A 21,616-nucleotide genomic window follows, 5' to 3' on the forward strand; every position below is an offset into this window, starting at 1 on the left:
AGGAGGGAGGAGTACTGAGTGTGTGTTTCTCCACCTTGAGTTACTTGTACAGTAATAAAGATGGAATAAACATCAATAGGTTTTTTTAATGAATGCAACATAGATTTATATAAGTAAATGTAGATGTCAAGTCTTAGGAAAAACTGTAGAGAAGAGCAACTAATATGATTAAAGGCCTGGAGACTAAAATAGATGAAGAATGGGTGCAGGATTTGGGTTTGGCTACTCTAGAGAAAAGAAGGTCTAAGGGGGACATGATAGCAGTCTTCCAGTATTTGAGGGGCTGCCACAAAGAAGGAGTCAAATTATTCTCCAAAGCAGGACAAGAAACAATGGATGGAAACTGATGAACGAGAGAAGCAACCTGGAATTAAGGAGAAACTTCTTAACAGTGAGGACAATTAACCAGTGGAACAGCTGGCCACCTAGTCAGTTTAGTTGTGGTGACAAGTGGTGAAAGTCATTTTCCTCGTAACATCATTGCATGAATGAGAGCATTTGCAAATTAAAGTTCTGATGTCTAAGATGCTTCCTGTTTCCTGGGTTGCGCTCAGGACAGAAGCTAAGTGAATTCAGAAAGACCAAAAACAACTCGGGCTTTGCAATTCCCAAGGGTGCTTTTTTCAGGAGGCAACTGGGCTTTCTGGTTTTTTTCCTTGAAGACGTTTCGCTTCTCATCCAAGAAGCTTCTTCGGCTCTGACTGGATGGTGGGGAATGGAAGGATTGATGCTCCTTGCAGGCAGCTGGTCATTTGCATCCTTTGAGAGGGTCGTTGAGGCCACTTGGAGGTTTGTCTCTGTCCTCAGGGTCCCCTGAGTGGTGCAAATGGTTCCTGTAGTCTGCCATTTTTTCCCCTCTGGAAATCCATTCCTACTCCCACCCCATTCCAAGGGTGCTCATCCCAAATTGTATGGCTAAAAATCTGTAGAGATTCTCACTCATCCAGGTCATGGTTGTCCCAAAAGGTGCTTTTTCTGGAGGCAACTGGACTTCTTTTTTATTATTATTATTATTATTATTATTATTTGGAAGACGTTTCACTTCTCAGCCAAGAAGCTTCATCAGCTCTGCCTGGAGGGTGGGGAAAGGAAGAATGGAAATCCAGTCAGTGTTGAAGAAGGTTCTTGGATGAGAAGCCACATAAATCCAGCTGGTTTTCATGCCTAAGGCAGGACTAGAACTCAGGACCTCCCGTTGATTGGCTAAAAGAATTGAGCCAGTTTTCATGCAGGATTCAGAGTCTTCATCTGCTTCACTCACTGAAGTGGCCTTTCGTGCCTAAGGCAGGACTAAAACTCAAGTTTCCTGCTTGATTGGCTAAGTCACCCAGCAAACTTTCATGGCTAAGGTGAGACTAGAACTCACCAACTCCTGATGGTTGGCCCTAAGACACCTTGCTGGCTTTCATGGCTAAGACGGGACTAGAACTCAATCTCTCCCATTTTCTAGCCTGATGCCTTAACCCAGGAGTCCCCAAACTTGGCAACTTTTAAGACTTGTGGACTTCAACTCCCAGAATTCTCCAGCCAGATATGGGAGTTGAAGTCCAAGTTTGAAGACCTCTGCCTTAACCACTACACCAAACCTCCTGCATGGACTACTGTACTCTACATGGGGCAGCCCTTGAAGACCATCTGCTGCTAAATGTGTGGCTCTTAGATTGGCATCCTACACCTTTACTCCGTGAACTGCACTAGTCGCCAGCTCACTTCCAGGTTTAACTCAAGATGCTGGCAATCACCTACAAATCCCTACAAGGCATGGGGTGAGGTCATTTAAGGGACTGCCTCTTCTCAATCCATCTGCCCATCCCATCAGGCCCAGGAAAAGGAGCATGGTGCAGGTGATACTTTCTAGAAGACCCTGAAGGCTTTTGCCATTGTCACCGAGGATCTGGCCCGGGCATGGAGCCACTGAAACTGTGCATGGATGTAATGCTCCTTTAAAATGATTTTTAAATCACTTTAATGGTTTTCGTTGTTGTTAGTATTCCAGTTAATAATCTGTATTTATTTATTTATTTTAACTGTGAGCCATCCAGAACCAGGCATGCAAAATGGGCCACCATGCACGGATTGAACCATCAAATGGATAAAGTCCCACTGCCGCTTTTGTGCCATGTAAATAATTTTTTAAAATTTTGCTTTGCCTGAAAATACTATTCGTTCGGTTTCATCCGGGCAGCCTCAAATTGTAGAATTGCAATGATGAGGAGACCCATTCATTCATTCATTCACTCTCTCTCTCCCCCTCTGTGTGTGTGTGTGTGTGTGTGTAATTATCTATCATCTATCTATCTATCTATCTATCTATCATCTATCCATCCATCCATCTATCTATCTGCAATTTCACGTTGCTTATCCAAGGCTGTTTTATCTAGTTCCTTCTGGAAGCGGTCTCTTGAGTGGATTAGCCAGGATCATTAACCAGCAAGTCAGCAGCTACGTTCGCACAACCCCACCCCATTTGAGAGCGCTGCAGGTTGTCTTTAGTGCACGGGAAAGATAGCATTTTTTAAAAAAAACATGGGGAGATCCTCACATTTCACATGATCTTGATGTTCTTGCAAAGACCAACCATGTGGTGTGAAGACATGACCTAACCTACTTGAAAAGCCAGGCACAGGCAGAGAAAAAGTCGGTAATAAGATCAAGGCTTCAAATCCCACCACTTCAATCCCTCTGAATTCCATCAAAGCGTGAAAAAGCCTTAATAGCCCTTTAGGGGCTAATTCAAGGCACACATTTTTGTGAGCCAGGCTTAATAGAAATTCATCATCCTATTTTTTTTTTAAAAAAAAAATCATAGGCCTGAGATACATATGTTCCTGTTCATCCATTCTTTCATATACTAATTAGCTCCTGAAATATTTCTGTCACCTTGTGTTCTGTCTTACGTTTTGTAGAAGGTCAGATCCTGAAGATGAAACTCAAATATTCCCAGAATATTTCAATTCCCAGAATTCAATTCTCAAGAAATTAAAAGTCGTTCGCTCCTGGGGAGGGAAGCTATGGCAAATCTAGGCAGCATACTAAAAAGCAGAGACATCCCCCTGCCAACAAAAGTGCGCATAGTCAAGGGTGTGGTTTACCCAGTTGCAATGGATGGGTGTGAAGATTGGACCATAAGGAAGGCTGAGCGCCAAAGAATGGAGGCCTTTGAACTCTGGTGCTGGAGAAGATTCCTGTGAGTCCCTTGGACTGCAAGGCGATCCAACCGGTCACTCCTAGAGAAGACCAACCCTGACTGCTCTTTAGAAGGCCAGATCCTGAAGAGGAAACTCAAAGACTTTGGCCACCGAATGAGAAGGAAGGACTCCCTGGAAAAGAGCCTCATGCTGGGAACGATGGAGGGCAAAAGAAGAAGAAGGGGACAACAGAGAATGAGGTGATTGGATGGAGTCATGGAAGTGAGATTAAATGGACTCCAGAGGATGGTAGAGGACAGGAAGGCCTGGAGGAACGTTGTCCATGGGGTTACGATGGGTCGGACATGACTTCACAACTAACAACAACAACAACTAACAACAACAACAAAGTTTTGTGTCTCTTTAACAACTGATAAGGCTCCTGGTTTTATAGATTCTCACTCTGGAAATTGTTCTCCATGGGACATAAGAGGGACTGTCTTTTGCTGAAGCTGTAAATGTAAAATGTTCAGAAAAGGATATGGGGGAATAAGGGACAAGACACAGAATAGTTCGCCGTATTACTTGGCTTTCTCCTTCTGTGAGGTCCTTGGTGCTCTCCGAGCCTGAATGGTTTTTTTGCAGGCGTTTCATGACCAAACTAGGTTACATGATTAATGCTGGAGTGGGGTTTGCTCCCTGTTTATATACAGGTAGCTTTCCCTGCCAGTACTGATGAAGGGCAGTTTTCTTCTTGGTAGATCTTGGATTAGACCATTAACATTTTTATTGAGTTATGTAAAATACAAAATACAGAGTAAATAGGAAAGCAGTGTGGGGAGGAAAAGGGGAAGGAGAAGTGAGGAAAGGGAAGAAAAAAAGAAGAAAAAGAAGCATTGATTTCCAACACTCTGTCACAGTAAAATAAGGCATTATCAAATCACCATTGTTTGCTTTTATTTTTATGAAAAAGCAAAACGTTGCGATTTGATGTTAACGCCTTATTTTACTTTGCCTCACTTCTCCTTCCCCTTGTCCTCCTCACTTCTTTCCTATTTACTCTGTATTTTATATTCTACATTACTTTATAACTCAATAAAAACGTTAATGGCAGTTCTTGGATGAGGCCAGGGGTCAGCAACTCAGGACTCTGGAGCCACATGTGTCTTTTTTATACCTCTGCTGCGGCTGCCTGTCGCTCAAAATATGCGTCACAACCGCCAATGTGTGACACCCGCCGGCACACAATTTATTGAGCTTTTCGACCCCCGGTTGGCCAACCGTGGTTAAATCCAAGAAAAGGAAAGTTTCAGAAGAAAACAGAACGTTTAATTCAATTACATATACTAGTTTTGTCCTTCCGGTGTTTTCTTTTCTGTGGGAAAACAGGCTCAAATGGCTCTTTGAGCGTTTAAGGTTGACGATTCCTGGATTAGGCTGTTATCCCACCAATGCTGACAGGGCAATCCAGTTGTATATAAACAGGGTACAAATTCCACTCCTAGCACTGATGATGTAACCTAGTTTTGTAATGAAACGTCTTTAAAAAAACCTGACCAACAACCAAGCTCAGAGAACACCAAATACCTCACACTCTTCTTCCTCTTTTTCGCAAATCCCATTCCCTTCTAGCACTGATGATGTTACCTGTTGGGTAATGAAACGACCGCAAGAAATCACCAAGCTCAGAGAGCACCAAGGACCCTTCATTTCATTCCTGAGCTCTCAATGCTCTCTCCTATCAGCACTTTCTCTTTCATTTAGTGTAGGGGGGGAGCTGCCTCTTCATTGTTTCCATTTCAATATAGCATATTTATTGAAAAAAATGTTTATCCACCAGCAATGGTGAAATCATGCTGAAGAATTACAAAACCTCATGGTAAGTTGCTTTTATAAAAAATAAATGAAAGGACTGCAGGTCCACACTGATCAGACAAATCAGCCAGCCCGATTTTTCTGTCCCCTGCTTTGTTCAAACTGTGGGTTTCTTTTCTCATCCTTACAGGAGGGATGATCGGAGTTCTCTTTGTCGTCATAAAGAGAGAACATAAAATTTAAAAAAGGCACACCATTCAAGGAAAAAAAAAATGGCGCCGCCATCCGTTGAGTCAAGGGCCTTGAGGATTTTCCCCTGGTCCCCTTCTGAAAATAAATACAGAAAACAGCCTCTCGTGAAAAGGTTTGGTCAATGTTAAAAGGAAAAAAAAAAGATCCTTGCCAAACTCAGAAGCAACTGACTCCTTTTTAAATAGGGTTTAAGCCTTTGGTCAGTTCAGCGACTGAAAAATAATAGCGTGGGATTTTTTTTTTCTTTAATCTGAAGATCATCCATGGAGACGTCAATCACCCAAGGCAAAAAAAGGAAATTGGGTGCTAGGTCGGGTCGAAGGCCTTTTTTAGCAGTCGGTCGCAATTCCGGAAAGCGGTCAGGGGGAAACGCGATCGTCTTTGGCTGCAGCAATCAAACGGACGGTGTCTTCGGAGGGTGGCCTGGCTGGATGATTTGTGGCCGCTTGACTCGAAGTTTCCGCCTCTTTGGCCGGCTCTTGGATTTGATTTGCACCACAAAGAAGGCCAGAACCACCATGGCACCCAGGAAAGCGAAGACGGGAATCGTCCCTCCCACATCCTGATTGTAGCGTCCGGGCATGATTCCTGCACAGGGGGGAGCAAAAATGTCCACGTGAAAAACCGCAGGCAAAATTTATCGGGGTTTCCAGGGAATAACATTCAGTTTTTAAACCTTTTAGCCATAGCAATAGCACTTAGACTTATATACCGCTTTAAGGTGCTTTACAGCCCTCTCTAAGCGGATTACAGAGTCAGCCTATTGGCCCCCAACAATCTGGGTCCTCATTGGACCCACCTCGGAAGGATGGAAGGCTGAGTCCACCTTGAGCCAGAGAGAATTGAACTCATGGCAGTGGGCAGAGTTAGCCTGCAATACTGCATTCTAATAGGAAGGAAGGAAGATAACAATAGCACTTAGACTTGTATACCGCTTCTCAATGTTTATAGCCCTCTCTAAGTGGTTTACAGAGTCAGCTTATTGCCCCCAACAATCTGGGTCCTCATTTTACCCACCTCGGAAGGATGGAAGGCTGAGTCAACCTTGAGCCTGGTGAGATTCGAACTGCCAAATTGCAGGCAGCCGGCAGAGAGTAGAAGTAACCTTGCAGTACTGCATTCTAACCACTGCGACTTATTTTTCCTAAAGAGATGCTTTTATTTGCAGGCGTGACATTATTGATTTATTGGTTCGATTTATATCGCCACTCATCTCAAATGCATTCTGTGACTGAAGACAAACAAAAACCCCAGGATGCAATAAAGCAGGCAGTCCTTGACATACAACAGTTCACTTAGTGAACGTTTGAAGTTACAACCATGCTTACGATCTTATGAAGCTTTCCCTTGGCTTTACAGACCTGAGAACCGGCCACAGTTACTTCTTTGTCACTGTCGTAACTACCAACGGTCGTTACATCAGGCCTTCGCTAAATGAGCTACCTGCACTGTAAACACCCACATCTTCAAAATCTGACTGGTTTAATCCTAGGACCCCAGAGGTAAACATCTGGTAAGGCAAGGGGACATGGCTTTTGAATGAGATGCTGCCTCCAAAAAGCAGATTAAGCCAGAAGGAAAAGGAATGAATTGAAGGCTATTAATAAGATCCTATGTAGTGAACCTGAACCACTGTGGTTTATTTAATAGTTCAGTTTACTTTATTGTCATTGCTCCTTGTACAATGAAATTAAATGGGATCTTCAGTGTGTACAATGACAGTTCAGGTTTTGGTGGTTAAGGAATCCTGTGCCGTCATTAAGCACATCATTGGGGGGGGGGGCTGCTTTCCTCATTGACTTGACTTATTGGAAGCTGGCAGTGAAGATCACAAGGGGTGAGGATGTGACTGTGGGAAGCTGTGACCCACAGTTAGAATAGAATAACAGAGTTGGAAGGGACCTTGGAGGTCTTCTAGTCCAACCCCCTGCCTAGGCAGGAAACCCTATACCATTTCAGACAAATGGCTATCCAGCATCTTCTTAAAGACTTCCAGTGTTGGGGTATTTACAACTTTTGGAGGCAACTTCTGTTCCACTGATTAATTGTTCTCACTGTCAGGAAATTTCTCCTTATTTCTAAGTTGCTTTTCTCCTTTATTAGTTTCCATCCATTCTTTCTTCTCCTACCTTCAGGTGCTTTGGAGAATAGTTTGACTCCCTCTTCTTTGTGGTAATATATTGAGATATTGGGACACTGCTATCATGTCACCCCTAGTCCTTCTTTTCATAAGACTAGACATACCCAGTTCCTGCAACCGTTCTTTATATGTTTTATCCTAGAGTCCCCTAATCCTCTTTGCTGCTCTTCTCTGCGCTCTTTCTAGAGTCTCCACATCTTTTTCACATCGTGGCGACCAACACTGGTAACATTTGGTAGACCAGACATGTCCTAAGATGGAGGGCTGAACTTCAGGGCAATCCCACTGTACTTACCTCCTGGAATATTCCATGCTCCACTCTCTCCCGGTGACAAAGGTCTTACTTGAGGCCGGTTCTGGTGGAAGCTGGGCAGTGCCACTTTATCCAGGTCGATCGATAATAACTTTTGATGTTTCCAAAGGTTGCTGGAAGCGACAAAATCAAATCAAACCCTGGATTTCTAGTCAGTTGAGACTAACTAGCAGAAAAAGAGGGAAATATCTACAGACCCCTCACATCCTGGACACCAACAATCTAGGACATTGCATGCCAGAACGGCTAGGCACAAAGGTATTTCGCCCCCTCCCTCCCACCCCCATGCCACCACTCTGCTAAACATCTCATTCTCACAGCACTCTTATCAACTTTCAACGACCCCATAATCCCTTGCGGGGTGGAGTCTGGGCAACTGAATGGAGCTAGCAGAGCGTTTTAATGGCCGGATGCCCTTCCTGTCGCCAATGCGGAGTTTTTCTCAGCAGATATATTCTCACTATGCCCAGAGAGAGAAATATCTGCCTCTACCTAGGATCGAACTCACAGCCCCCCTGATGGTGTCGCAAGAGCTCCACCTCGAGGCCACCGCACCACTCTTTCACAGCACTCTTATGCCTAAAGATATTTACCCATGTAGTAGGGCTGTATTGCCATTATCCTCCTTATCTTTCTCATCTTTCCTACTACCTTCTCCTATTGGTATCTTATGATTTATCAATTATTTGCATCTTATGATTTATGATTGCATCTTTCAATTGATGATCTATGACATCGCTTTATTGTTTGTATGTACACTGAGAGCTCATGCACCGGAGACAAATTCCTATGCGTGTCCAATCTCACATTTGGCCAATAAAGAATTTTATGATTCTAAATTTAACAAATGTCTAGAGAGAAAACAAGAGGAGGGAAGGGAGGAAATGTTCTCGAGGGCTTCAGGTGTAATGCCTACAACAGGTGTAATGCCTCACAGTCTGGGAGATGCTGGTTTAGCCTGGTTCAGTCAGAGCCAACCAAGGAGACTGCAGAAACATCTGCTTAAAGAAGTCAAGCAATGTTTTCTAAAATCTGTTATTGGTTTTCAGAGCAGCCTTTTTTTTAGGCTCTTCTTGGCTACCCACCACTACTGTGTGTGTGTCTTGGCATTCCACTCCAAATTTACTTGGCTTAGCTGTCAGTCACGAGATCTGACAGCGTGGGATACATGCTGGATCTCATGAGAATAAAATCAGCATCACTGTGGGCTTCCAATTTCTGTTGCTTCTAAAACTGATGAGGGTGATCGTACGACATGCATGTCACAGGGGACATGCTATGCCGTTCCTGGGGATACACCAAGTATGGATAAGTGCAAGAAACCCCAAGAGTCCTGGCAGATGAAAAGAATATGGGTTTATTACATGCTGATCCTCTCTACAAGAAGAGACTGGTCAGCCACCTATCTGAAATGGTATAGGGTCTCTTGCTTGAGCAGGGGGTTGGACTAGAAAACCTCCAAGGACCCTTCCAGCTCTATTCTGATTGATTGATTGACTGACTGATTCAAGATTCTGAACTACTGGTGATCAAAGCAAGTTGGTGGCAGATAAGAGAATGGAATTCAAGGAGGGACTTAAATCTCTTGTGGGCACAAAGGAACTTGAGACTGATAACATGTTTGACCCCACCCTCAGGCTTAGCCTGGTCATCTCCTACATCAGGCCTCCGGGCCTTTGGCACGTTGTTTATAAATCACCCGAGCATTCTCACATGATTTTTGGAGACTCCAGAGCTCCCCACCCCACCCAAAAAAACAGGGTCCCCTCGTGCAACCTCTAGAGGATCTGTGGAGGAGATTCCAGAAGAGAATTTGGAGATGCCTCTTTTCCCTGCGGGGAGGGGGGAGTGTGTGACAGGCCAGCAGTCTCAAGGTAGACATTTTATGAATTTTTAGCACGCCAAGCCCAACTGGTTCGCCATCACTGTTTTAGTCTGTGGACCTTAAAAATACATCTTTGCACTGAGCTGTGGTGGCACAGTGGTCAGAATGCAGTACTGCAGGCTACCTCTGCCGACTGTCGGCTGCCAGCAGTTCAAATCTCACCAGGCTCAAAGTTGACTCAGCCTTCCATCCTTCCGAGGTGGGTCAAATGAGGACCCAGATTGTTTGGGGGCAAGAGGCTGACTCTGTAAACCGCTTAGAGAGGGCTGTAAACTACTGTAAAGCAGTATATAAGTCTAAGTGCTATTGCTATCTTCCTTCCTTCCTTCCTTCCTTCCTTCCTTCCTTCCTTCCTTCCTTCCTTCCTTCCTTCCTATCCATCCTCCATCCATCCATGATGCGCAGTGGTTAAAATGCAGCAATTCAGGCTAAACTCTGCCCACTGCCAGCAGTTCGATCCTGACCGGCTCAAGGTTGACTCAGCCTTCCATCCTTCCGAGGTGGGTCAAATGAGGAGCCAGATTGTTGGGGGCAAATAGGCTGACTCTGTAAACCGCTTAGAGAGAGGCTGTAAAGCACTGAGAAGCGGTATATAAGTCTGTGCTATTGCTATTTCCCTTTACAAATCTCAAGATATATTCAAGAGATCTACTGATCAAATTTGAAACTGAACATTTTTACAGAGAGAGAAACAACATTTTTTTTAAAAAAAAATGGCAACCTGGGTGCTGTTTCATTCAGAGGTTGTGGCTTCGCCCAGGACAAATGAGGACACGCAGGAAGAGAGCGGGGTTTGGGGTCGCGCAGATGAGCCTCGAGCACTTTGGAGTAGCGATGAAGGTGGTTCCCTGGAAAAAGTCGTAGAAAAGGAAGGCATTAATCCTTGAGAGTCTGTCGCTCGCTTCTTTTTCTATGCGTGAGAACTAGATCTTGGCTTTATTGAAGCAGCCCTTTTACCCCATTTATTAGAGGAGGGAGAGGGGGGGACGGGACAGAGAGGAGAAGAGAGCTGGTTAAAACAATCCAACCAAAACAGACAAGCCAAAAAGAGCTTGGTTCTGTGTAAGACATTCTGTGGTTCTGGTTCTGTGTAAGACGTTTTAAGTCTCGTGTTTGGCTCATTGTGACTTGGATGTATTCTCAAACTTCTGTGGGTCTCAACGTATTCTCAAACCTTATAGGCTAAACCAATTTAGTTGTATACATCATGTACAATGACAATAAAGGCTTTGAAATTGAACTTCAGTACACCCCAAAGCATATAAAAATGAGCCGACTCTCAGCCAAGCCCACTTCGGTAAGAACATTGCAAGCCATAAGTGGGTTGCTGGGGAGGGAGGGGGCTTCAATTTGTGACCTGCTCCCTCTTGTTCTAAAGAACACCTCCCAGTGTCTTTACCTCCATTTCTCCCTTGTTTCACTCCTGAAAAAAGACTGAAACTGACAATGGTAATTAAAAAAAACCTGCGAAGCAGAAGGGAGCAAAAGAGGAGGAGAGAGAGGAGGAGGAGAAAGAGGAGAGAGAAGGAGAGAGGAAATAGAGAAGAGAGGGATGGTAGAGGGAAGAAAGGAGGTAGGGAGGAGGAGAGAGGGAGAGGAGGCAGGGCGGCGGTGGAATAGGATAATATGGGGCATGGAAAGCAGAAGAGCAAATGATGGTTGCTGTGGGTTGATGGTAAGAGGAATTGACATAATATTGGATAAAACAAAATAGTGCTGGTTAAGATGTAATGGTATACTTGTGATCCGTATTTTTCAGAGTATAAGATGCACTGGAGTATAAGACGCAGCAAGGTTTTGAAGAGGAAAATTAAAAAAAAGTTTTTGCACTCTGCAAACCTCCCAAAAATGTCCCCCCCCCCCCCAAAAGGGCATGGATAGCCTTTAGGAGGCTTGTAGAGTGCTGCTGGGGCCAGGGGGGGGGCAGAAATGACCAGTTTTTTGCTCATTTCTGCCCTCCCCAGCCCCCCAGGAGCTCTCTGAAATGCCTCCTAAAGGCTCTGCACGGGCATTTTGGTGAAGGAGGCAGGGTTTCGGGAGGCAAAAAATGCTGTATTCAGTGTATAAGATGCACCCAGATTGTCAGCCTCTTTTCTGAAAAAGGTGCGTCTTATACACCGAAAAATACGGTGCTTGTATGAAAATAAAACTAAAAACAAAAAAACTTTTCAAAAACAACCTCCTTTCCTCTCCCCTCCATGCCAAAGGCCATCAGTCTGAGCCCTAACTGGAGAAAACAAAAATCAAATCACCTTCCATTCTCTCTGGAAGAATGTAACCTGTGCCGGTTGGGGGCCGCTGTCTGTGTTCGGAATGGCTGAGGCTCGGTGGCATCACTCCGTAGGACGTGTATTGCAGAATGGAATCGAGCAGCCAGAAGCAATCTGAGGGGGGAATCGAAAAGGAATAGATTAAATCACCTCGGTGTTAGGGTTACTTAGACGCCCCCAACGCAAGAAGACTCCGAGGCTTGAGTTTCCTCAAAGTTCCTCTTTATTATCCTCCTCATCTTTCCTACTATCTTCTCCTATTGGTATCTTATGATTTATCAATTGTTATTTGTATCTTACGATTTATGATCTATGGCAGGGGTGTCCAAACTTGGGACAATCACCAGGAGACTGTGAGTTCTAGTTCTAGTTCTAGTCCCACCTTAGATATGAAAGCTAACTGGTTGGCCCAGTCCCTCTCTTAATCTGACCTCGCTCACAAGGATATTGTGGGGAAAATAGGAGGAGGGAGGACTGTTATGTATGTTCACTGCCCTAGGCTACTTACAATGTAATGTAATAAAGGTGGGATCGAATTTAATTAGTAAATAAACAAGAGGAAATATAAGGTTATTATGTATAAAATGACTACGAGCCTTAGTAAAGCTCGCACAAATCTGATGGCAACAGAGGGTAAAAATGACCAGAGTTTTTCATTTATCGTCTCTCTTACTTTTTACTTTCCACTACATGCTATTTTAGAGGAGGGGAAGGCCGCCCAATATCATGGATGTTTTTTTTCTCTTTCAGAAAATCTGCAAATCTAAAAGCCCACAGCAAGTTCTCCTTCATTACAGTCAAAGGCCAGCCAAGTTGAGTGAAATTCCCTACCACTAATTACCACGCTCCAATTTCTAAAATTAAGATACGCTCTACTAACAGGCACTAAAGGATGGCAGCCTGAGTAATGTCACCTCTTTGCTGGCATAACAAACTACCACGCAACATGCGCCTCCGTAGGCGATAAAAGTATAAAAAACGAAAGGGAATCTAAACAGTCCGAGGGATTTCAACAGAATTGGAAAAAAAACCGTACGTAACTTGGCTAACTCTATGAAGGCCTCGAGGCAAGAGGAAGACCGAGTCTTTGGCTCTCTGTTACTTAACAGACAGATCAACAGAGTTGGAAGGGACCTTGTAGGTCATCTAGTCCAACCCTCCGCCCAAGCAGGAGATCCTACACCAGGGATGGCGAACCTTTTTTCCCCTCAGGTGCCAAAAGGATGCACGCACGTGCTCACACCCGTAAATAAATGCTCCTCCCCGCGTATGCGTGTGCGAAACAGCACGTTTCCTGACTTCCAGTGGGCCCATTTTTCCCCTTCCCCAGGCTCCAGGGGCTTTCTAGGGGCCTGGGGAGGGCAAACATGGCCTCCGCAGCCCCCCGAAGGCTGGAAACAGCCCGTTTCCCAACTTCTGGTGGGCCCAGTAGATCTGCTTTTTGCCCTCCCCAGGATCCTGAGGAGAAAGCCTCCTGAAGCCTGGGGAGGACAAAAAACGGCCCAACGGGCCTACTGGTAAGTGCCATCCACAGCTTCAGGAGACTTTCTCCTCAGGATCCTGGGGCAGGTCAAAATGGCCTCTTCCGGAAGCCAATCAGCTGGCAAGCACGCACAGGAGCTGACATAGGACAACACCTCGCATGTCCTCAGATATGGCTCTGCGTGCCACCTGTGGCACATGTGCCATAGGATCGCCATCATGGCCCTACACCATTTCTGACAGATGGCAGTCCAGTCTCGTCTTAAAAGCCTCCAGTGATGAAGCTCCCACAACTTCTGAAGGCAACTTCTGTTCCATGGGTTGATTGATCTCACTGTCAGAAAGTTCCTCATTATTTCCAGGTTGAATCTCTCCTTGATCAGTTTCCATCCATTGTTCCTAGTCTGGCCTTTGGGTTCCTTGGAAAATAGTTTGATCCCCTTCCTCCTCTCTGTGGAAGCCCCTCAAATATTGGAAGACTGCTATTGTGTCTCCTCTGGTCCTTCTCTTCACTAGACGAGCCATGTCCAGTTCCTGCAACCATTCATCTTATGTTTTAAATAAAGGGAGACTAGTATAGATCTATTTCAAGCTATTTAGTTCTCATCAGCTAGCCATGGCCTTACTGGGAATCGAACCTGGGCTGTATTACATATCAGGCAGTTGTATTAGCCACTAAGCCACAGGATCTCCTCCTATGGCTAGCTGATGAGCGCTAAATAGGTTGAAATAGATCTATACTAGTCTCCCTTTGTTTATCGGGCACAAATGCAACACAAATGTAACAAAGGCAACATTTTAAAAATGACTTCCTGCCTGGATGGCTCCTATAGTGAGCTGAAAGACAGAGAAAGGGACGCAGTATGCTCTCTCCCATATTTGGGCATACCAGGGGTCTCACTCGCCATCCTCAGGCTAGTGTTTTTGGCTTAAAGCATGGCCGGAGCTGCCGTCTTTCTATAAATCTTGGTGTGTGTGTGTGGAGTGCTGCCTTTGCTTCAGTAAGTGGATTGATTGGGTGTGTGGCTGTATCATGATTGGTAGAATGGCGCTGATTGGTGCTGGCTGTGGGTCCGTTGTTGTTTTGTGTTGTAATGGCCTGAGTGGTGGGTGGGGCTCATTTGTTTACCAGGGCTGGTTTCCAGATGTCTGGTAGGCGGGAGGTATCATTACGTTTATTCATGTCGTGGGGGTGTTTCTCTATTTCGATAGCTTCCACAATTATTCTCTTGTTGAAGTGTTCAGTTTTGGAGATTAACCTGGTTCCTTCAAAATTAATTTCATGTCCTTTAGCTTTAAGGTGCTGGAAAAGGGAGGAAGTTTTTTTCTTTTTTTCTGACTGCGTTCTTGTGTTCTGCGATGCGTGCATTTATTCTCCTGTTCGTTTGTCCTATGTATGTTGCAGGGCAGATTTTGCATGGTATTTCGTAGACTCCTTGGTTTTCTAGCTGGATTTTGTCTTTGGGGTTTCTTAAGATGTTGGCTATATATATATATATATGCATGTACGTACACACACACACACACAGGCCCCATGCTTTGCAGTGTGTACATCCTACCAGCTACAGAAAACTTTGAAAACGTGGTTTCAACGCCTGCTTTCCGATTCTGGGTTACCCGTTGACCGCAAATAACATTTTCTCATCTCAGATATCAGATCAAAACAAGAGTTCTACAGACAACAAGGAAGTTGACGCAACCCCTAAGCGAAATCTAGGCTTATTCATCACATTAAAGCTATGCCGCTGGCTTCATTTAACACACAGTGTGTGGGTGTCCAATCAATTTTGCATGTAATTTTTATTCAAACTTTGAAACAAGGAGATTAAAAACTAACACAAAGCAATATCAAGTAGGAAAGGGAAAAAAAAGTATAAAGGGCAAGAAAAGGGAAAAAAAGACAGTTGAAAAGAAAGAAAAATGGTATTAAGTGGTTTTCAAAATTCTTCACAGCAGTTATAGAGTAAGGACAGGTACTTATTGTCCTTAAAACCATTAGCTTGGTGACTGTTTGAAGTTACAAAGGCAATGGAAATAGAGATTTATGACTGATTTTCACAGGATTGTACATCATCCCCATGGTCATGTGATCAAAATTCAAACACTTGGCGATTGACTCGTATTTATGACGGTTGCAACGTCCCAGGGTCACGTGATCCCCCTTTGCGACCTTCTAGCAAGCAAAGTCAACGAGGAAGCCATCGTTCACTTAACAATTGTGTTACTAACTTAACAACTGCAGCGATTCACTAAACAAAAGAAATCATAAAATGGCGCAAAACTCACAATTTATCTCGCTTAGCTACAGAAATCTGGAGCTCAATTGTGGTTGTAAGTCGTAAGGACAGCCTGCATTAAGTAGAATCGCTGCCTTGAGTTATTTGTAAAAAAAATAAAAATAAAGGTGGATAGAAATAAATTAAAAAATGGATTCCTATAGAGGAGACTGTGATTAGGAAAATATTGGAATGGGCAGAAATGAACAGATAAACACTGGCAATGAAAGAGAAAGAACAAACTGATTGTTATATTATATGGGAATTATTTTATCGACGGTTAGAGAATAAATATAGGAATTAGAAGTAAAAGTAGAAGTGTAGAATATAGAAAATGTATCTACAGAGTTAAATAAATCAAGAATAGGATTGCTACAGTATTAAACGTTTAAGGTATCGGTGTTAAGCTAGGAATAGATCAAATAATGAATATGATTGCAAACTTTAGTTGTTATTGCACAAAGTATTTGTACCCGACGACACACTGTTTAATGGAAAATGGACTGTTTATATTAAAATAAAATAATAACTGACAAAACTAAATAAATAAAAAATAAAACCCTGCTGCATTAAATGGCTAACACATTTCCTTTAGATTTTTTAATGCCACGGTGTTTCATGTGGAGGAGGGAAAATACCATTTTGAGACCCATATAGCCTCTGAAACAAACTGAAATTAGCTAAGATTTCCCACCCTCCTTGTCTTGGGGCTTGAAGCTGATAGCGAGATTTAGCTCTCAAATCATTTAAACACAGTTCAAAGGCATTTTCGTAAAATCCTTCCCCCCCCCCATCCCGCATTACTCTTCGGTGGGAATGGATATTAATCTTCGTAATCCCCATGTCCCCGAAATACGCACCTTTGATTTCTTTTCGCTCTAATACAGAGGTCAGACACATTTTTAGGATTTATAAATTATGTATGTGAGGAATTTTAAACACCGCTAAGCTGACTGAAGTCACGGCGAGAGTCACCGCCTCCGATTCCTAATATGAAAGGCTGGCTGATGCCATATTCAATCCTTTTCCAAAAGGTAAAGGTTCCCCTCGCACATATGTGCTAGTCGCTCCTGACTCTAGGGGGCGGTGCTCATCTCTGTTTCAAAGCCGAAGAGCCAGCGCTGTCCGAAGATGTCTCCATGGTCATGTGGCTGGCATGGCTAAACACCGAAGGGGCACAGAACGCTGTTACCTTTCCACCAAAGGTGGTTCCTATTTTTCTACTTGCATTTTTTACGTGCTTTCGAACTGCTAGTCTGGCAGAAGCTGGGACAAGTAACGGGAGCTCACTCCATTATTATCACTCCTAGACATATCCAGTTCCTGCAACTGTTCTTCGTATGTTTTAGCCTCCAGTCCCCTAATCATCTTTCTTGCTCTTCTCTGCACTCTTTCAAAAGTCTCTTAAAAACTTCCAGTGTTGGAGCATTCACAACTTCTAGAAGCAAGTTATTCCACTGATTAATTGTTCTAACTGTCAGGAAATTTCTCCTTAGTTCTAAGTTGCTTCTCTCCTTCATTAGTTTCCACCCATTGCTTCTTGTTCTACCCTCAGGTGCTTTGGAGAATAGTTTGACTCCCTCTTCTTTGTGGCAACCCCTGAGACATCAGAACAGTGCTATCATGTCTCCCCTAGTCCTTCTTTTCATTAAACTAGACATACCCGTTTATGTTCTGAGATCAATGCAAACTATGATTCTGAATCATCAGAGTACACTTATTTTAAGTTTTTTAAAGTAGAGATTTATAAAGCAACTGGAGGTTGCAGGGTTCTGATATCAAAATGTCCTGTTCCCACTTCAACAAATATGTTGAGTATCACCTGTTCCAACGTGATCAGAATTGGCCCAACTTGAACACGGGTGTTTTCAACCTCCATTCCATAACTGGAACAGTCAGCCTACCTCCCATAAAGTCAGAATAATTTGTTCCAACAGAATCCTTCTAATGAAATTGGAACAGGAAGATAACCATATTTAAAACTTGTTTATTAGAGCAATCTATCCAGGGCTACCTAGTTATAACTAGTTATAAAATAAAGTACAGGTATAATTTACCAATATATTCTGGAAAAGTCTCCAATTTTCAATGAACATATAATATAATTTTCAGTCTTTTGCAATAGTTAGTTTAACCACACAAATCACTGACTGGGCTCAACATTGCAGTTTAAAAGCTAGGTTTTTAACTGCAATTTCTTCATCAAGCTCCCTCAGTGTATCTCAAATTTGGTAACTTTAAGAGGTACGGTCTTCAGCTCCCAGAATTCCAGAGTCAGAATATTGGCTGAAGTATTCTGGGAATTGAAGTCCACATGAAGTCTTAAATTTGCAAGGTTTGAGGAAACACTAAGCTACATGAAGATATGGTTTGAAATGCTGTACAAGTATGTTTTTGTTACGTTTTGTTAATAAACCGTTTACAAACCCAGTCAGTCTTGGCTTGTGTACGGAAGTGTAACATGGAAGGGGTTGTGTATTGTAATACATAACAAGCCACCTACTTGACTGAGGTGTGAACAAGATCCGTGTCCCAAATCTTGGGAGGAAAAAAAAAATCACGGTTCAGAATGAAGCTGTCAATTCTTTGTAATTTCAGCAGTTGCTGATGAAAGTGTCATGACCAGAAATATCAGTAATAAATACAATGCAATTTACCAATGACAAATTTCAGATCCCAAGTTGTGCAAGCTTATTTTTATTTGATCTGCACAAAAGTGTGCATAACTGCATTGCACAATCCTCCATCGTGAAACCTGTAACTTTGCTAAGGTAGGACAGGACAGAATTCTTTTGTGGGCCAAGCGTGATTGAATGCACAAGGAATTTGTCTTCAGTGCATAAACTCTCATTGTACACAAAAGCTATATAGTATATCACAGAAGTGAGTACACCCCCTCACATTTTGTAAATATTTAAGAATATCTTTTCATGTGTTTAGACATTAATGGCTGTGTGTTGCGTTATTTTGAGAGGACAGCACACTTACACTGTTATACAAGCTGTATACTCACTACTTTACATTGTAGCCAAGTATCATTTCTTCAGTGTTGTCACATGAAGAGATATAACATATTTTTCGGACTATAAGACGCACTGGTATATAAGATGCACCAAGATTTAAAAGAGGTAAGTAAGGGGGAAAAAGTTTTTGTCCTCCCCAGGAGCACTCTGCAAGCTTCATTCAGCAGGGCTGGGGGAAGGCAAAAACGGCCCCATTTTTGCGAAGAATGGGTGGAAAACGGGCTGTTTGTCGAAAGAAATGGGGGCATTTTTCCCTTCCCCCAGCCCTGCTGAAGCCTGCAAAGGCTTCTGGGGCCTGGGGGGAAGACAAAAACACCTGCGTTTTTGCAAAAATGGGTTGCAGAGGCTTTGGGAGGCCAAAAAAGGCTGAATTCGGTCTATAAGATGCACCAACATTTCCATGCTCTTTTAGGGGGGGAAAGGTGCGTCTTATACTCCAAAAAATACGGTGCTTAAATATTTACAAAATGTGAGGGGGTGTACTCACTTCTGAGATATAATATAAGTGATAAATCATGATTCGTCATAAATCGTAAGATAGAACACCTAGAGATAGCTGTAGGATACTAAATAAGCAATCAACATAAATCGTACTAGGAAACTAAATAAAGCAATATAAATTGTAAAGATACAAAGCAACACAATTATAAGCAGAAAGGGAGACAGGTAATAGGAAAGACGGATGAATGAATAATAGTAGTACAGCCTTACTAAATAGTTTTGACAGTGTTGTGGGAATTAGTTGTTTAGCAGAGGGTTTGTGATAACCGGAATGCATGCTTTTACACACCTTTCTGCCGGTGGCTGTCGTCCAGGCAGTTCGAGTCCCCGTACAAAACTATCCTTCCCCCACCTTCCGTAGGGACTTGGAAAAGGCCCAAAATGGGGACGTGTTCCACAATGGCCGTCTCCTGCTTTAGAACTTCCAGACCTAGGAGGGAAGAGACCAAACTCCATCAAACACCACCCAGAAGCTTCAACCGGTCCAGAACAGAGGTAGTCCTCGACGTACGACCGCAACAGAGCCTCAAATTCTGTTGCTGAGTGGGGCAATCGTTAATAGAGTTTTGCCTCCTTTTACGGCTTTTCTTGCCGTCATTAAGCGAACCACTGCAGTGGCTAGGGTAGTTGTACGGTTGTTATTTGAATCTTGAGTTTGCTTGTCACACAATGAGACATTGCAACCGTCATAATTATGAACCAGTTGCCGGGATTTCAATCACGTGGCCACAGAACTGTTGCAATTGGTCATAAGTGTAAAAAAAAAAAAAAGGCACTTTTTTCAGTGTTGTCGTAACTTTGAATGGTCACTAAATGAATGGGTTGTAAGTCAAGGACTTCTCTCTCTCTCTCTCTCTCTCTCTCCCTCTCTCTTTGTTTTGCAGAAGATCGTCTTATTGCTGATTCGCTCATGCACATGCGCGGCTCAATAGAAATTGTTCTGTGCACATGCGCAGAAAAGAAAAAAGATGGCTGCAGCGACTGGGGGACCAGCTCGGAGGTGTGTCCAGCCAGGGTCACTGCCGGTTCTGCGAACCCAGGCCAGCATGCCACTATCCGTTCGGCCGAACTGGTAGGAACCCACCTGTGATCTGGCGGTAAAACTTTTCAGAGACAGCTGAAGCTCTCTCCTATGCAGCGGCTTAGCCCAGATCTCCTATCCTCTTCTACCTCACCTGGCGGGCTCCTTAGGAACAGATTCAAGGATGCCTGACCTCCCTGGAGGTTAACCCCATTCGCAGTGCATAATTGCGATTTTATGCTGCTGGCACTTGATACGTCAGGTGTTTGTAATCCTGTATTTTGGCATTCAGAAAGCTGCTTAGGGGGATTTAGTGGCCTAGGAGCCTTAGGGAAGAAAGTAACGAAGGATCCAAGAACATTCCCTCCAACAGAGACGTAACGTTCAATTTCCTTCGTTTCTTACGCACTTAGTACACCTTAAATTAACACACTTCCTCTACACCTTCCCAATGAATACCCCTATGAATAGCCGAGTGTCCCTAAGCTTTTCTCGTGAAAAGAAAGAAGACTCAAGACCACATCTAGAAGAGTAGGGAACAGGAAGAGGGACTCGGTACCTTGATCCTTAAAGGTCTGTGCAATGACAACGCCATCTTCTGGAAATTTCGCAATGCTACATCCTGAGGCATAATTCACTGAAAATAAAATACATAGATAGGCGTGTTAGACCAGAGTTCCCCAAACTTTTCGGCTTTGCGGATGGGGGGGAGGGAGTGGCTCCGTTTGTGAGAGGGGCAGGCGCGAACACATGCCGCTCACGCAAATGGAGCACTTATGTACACCAGGGGTGGGTTCTGGCAGGCACTAAAGCCGGTTTGCTCGTGGGCATGCTGTGTGTGTGCTTTGCGCAGCAAAAATAGTTCTGCGCACGCGCAGAAGCGAAAAACAAGATGGTGGCGCCATAGGCCCCGCCTGGAGAACCGGTTCGGGGGCGTGACAGGCCTGGGTCACTGCCGGTTCCAGCGACTCAGGCCACCAAACCACTACTGGTTCAGCCGAAATTATCCAAAACGGTCGAAACCCACCACTGATGTACACCCTCGCTGCTTGTGTGAGTGGGGCTGTTTGTGCGTGCTCGCCCACCCCTTCCGTGGCCCGATCCTGAATGGCTCAAGGCGCAGTAGTGGGCTGCGGCCCAGGGGTTGGGGACCCCTGTGTTAGACAATTCTAGTTCATTTTAATTAAAAAACCTGTAGCCAATGAATTCTAGGTATTCCACGGATATCTGTCCCTCGAACTGGCCCTGATCATCACAGGATCCTTTGGGGAGGTTTACTGTAAGTTCGAACCGTCACTAGCCGAACAGTCGTTAAATGAGAACTACCTGTACTTACTTTCCTGGCTCTCCAAGGTAAAGTCTCCTTCGTAGAGCCCATCACTAAAGGCCATGCCCCAGACGGAGAGAAGATCGTTCAGGGCTGGAATATTTGCTCCTCCAGTATCTGGCATCCACCACTGCCTAAAATAAATCATTGGGAATTATACACCGAGATGTTTGCTGGGGGGGG

The 21,616-nt window shown here is 43.9% G+C and overlaps 1 protein-coding gene across 2 annotated transcripts in view; it reads right to left on the reverse strand.

Annotated features, from left to right (window-relative positions):
* Positions 1-4,916: 4,916 nt before the first annotated feature.
* MBTPS1 (membrane bound transcription factor peptidase, site 1) overlaps positions 4,917-21,616 on the reverse strand; it is a 58,208-nt gene continuing 41,508 nt past the window's right edge. For both annotated transcript variants that reach the window (XM_081963331.1, XM_081963332.1), the window contains exons 17-23: positions 21,443-21,567; positions 20,666-20,743; positions 19,375-19,515; positions 11,786-11,917; positions 10,255-10,381; positions 7,631-7,761; positions 4,917-5,783 (exon numbers count right to left, since the gene is read on the reverse strand). In XM_081963331.1, coding sequence (XP_081819457.1) covers positions 5,590-5,783; positions 7,631-7,761; positions 10,255-10,381; positions 11,786-11,917; positions 19,375-19,515; positions 20,666-20,743; positions 21,443-21,567 — 928 coding nt within the window. In that variant the 3' untranslated portion in view covers positions 4,917-5,589. The remainder of the gene's footprint in view (positions 5,784-7,630; positions 7,762-10,254; positions 10,382-11,785; positions 11,918-19,374; positions 19,516-20,665; positions 20,744-21,442; positions 21,568-21,616) is intronic.

Source organism: Natrix helvetica, assembly GCF_964273705.1.
Source record: "Natrix helvetica genome assembly, chromosome: 10".
In the NCBI taxonomy this organism is placed as follows: domain Eukaryota; kingdom Metazoa; phylum Chordata; class Lepidosauria; order Squamata; family Natricidae; genus Natrix; species Natrix helvetica.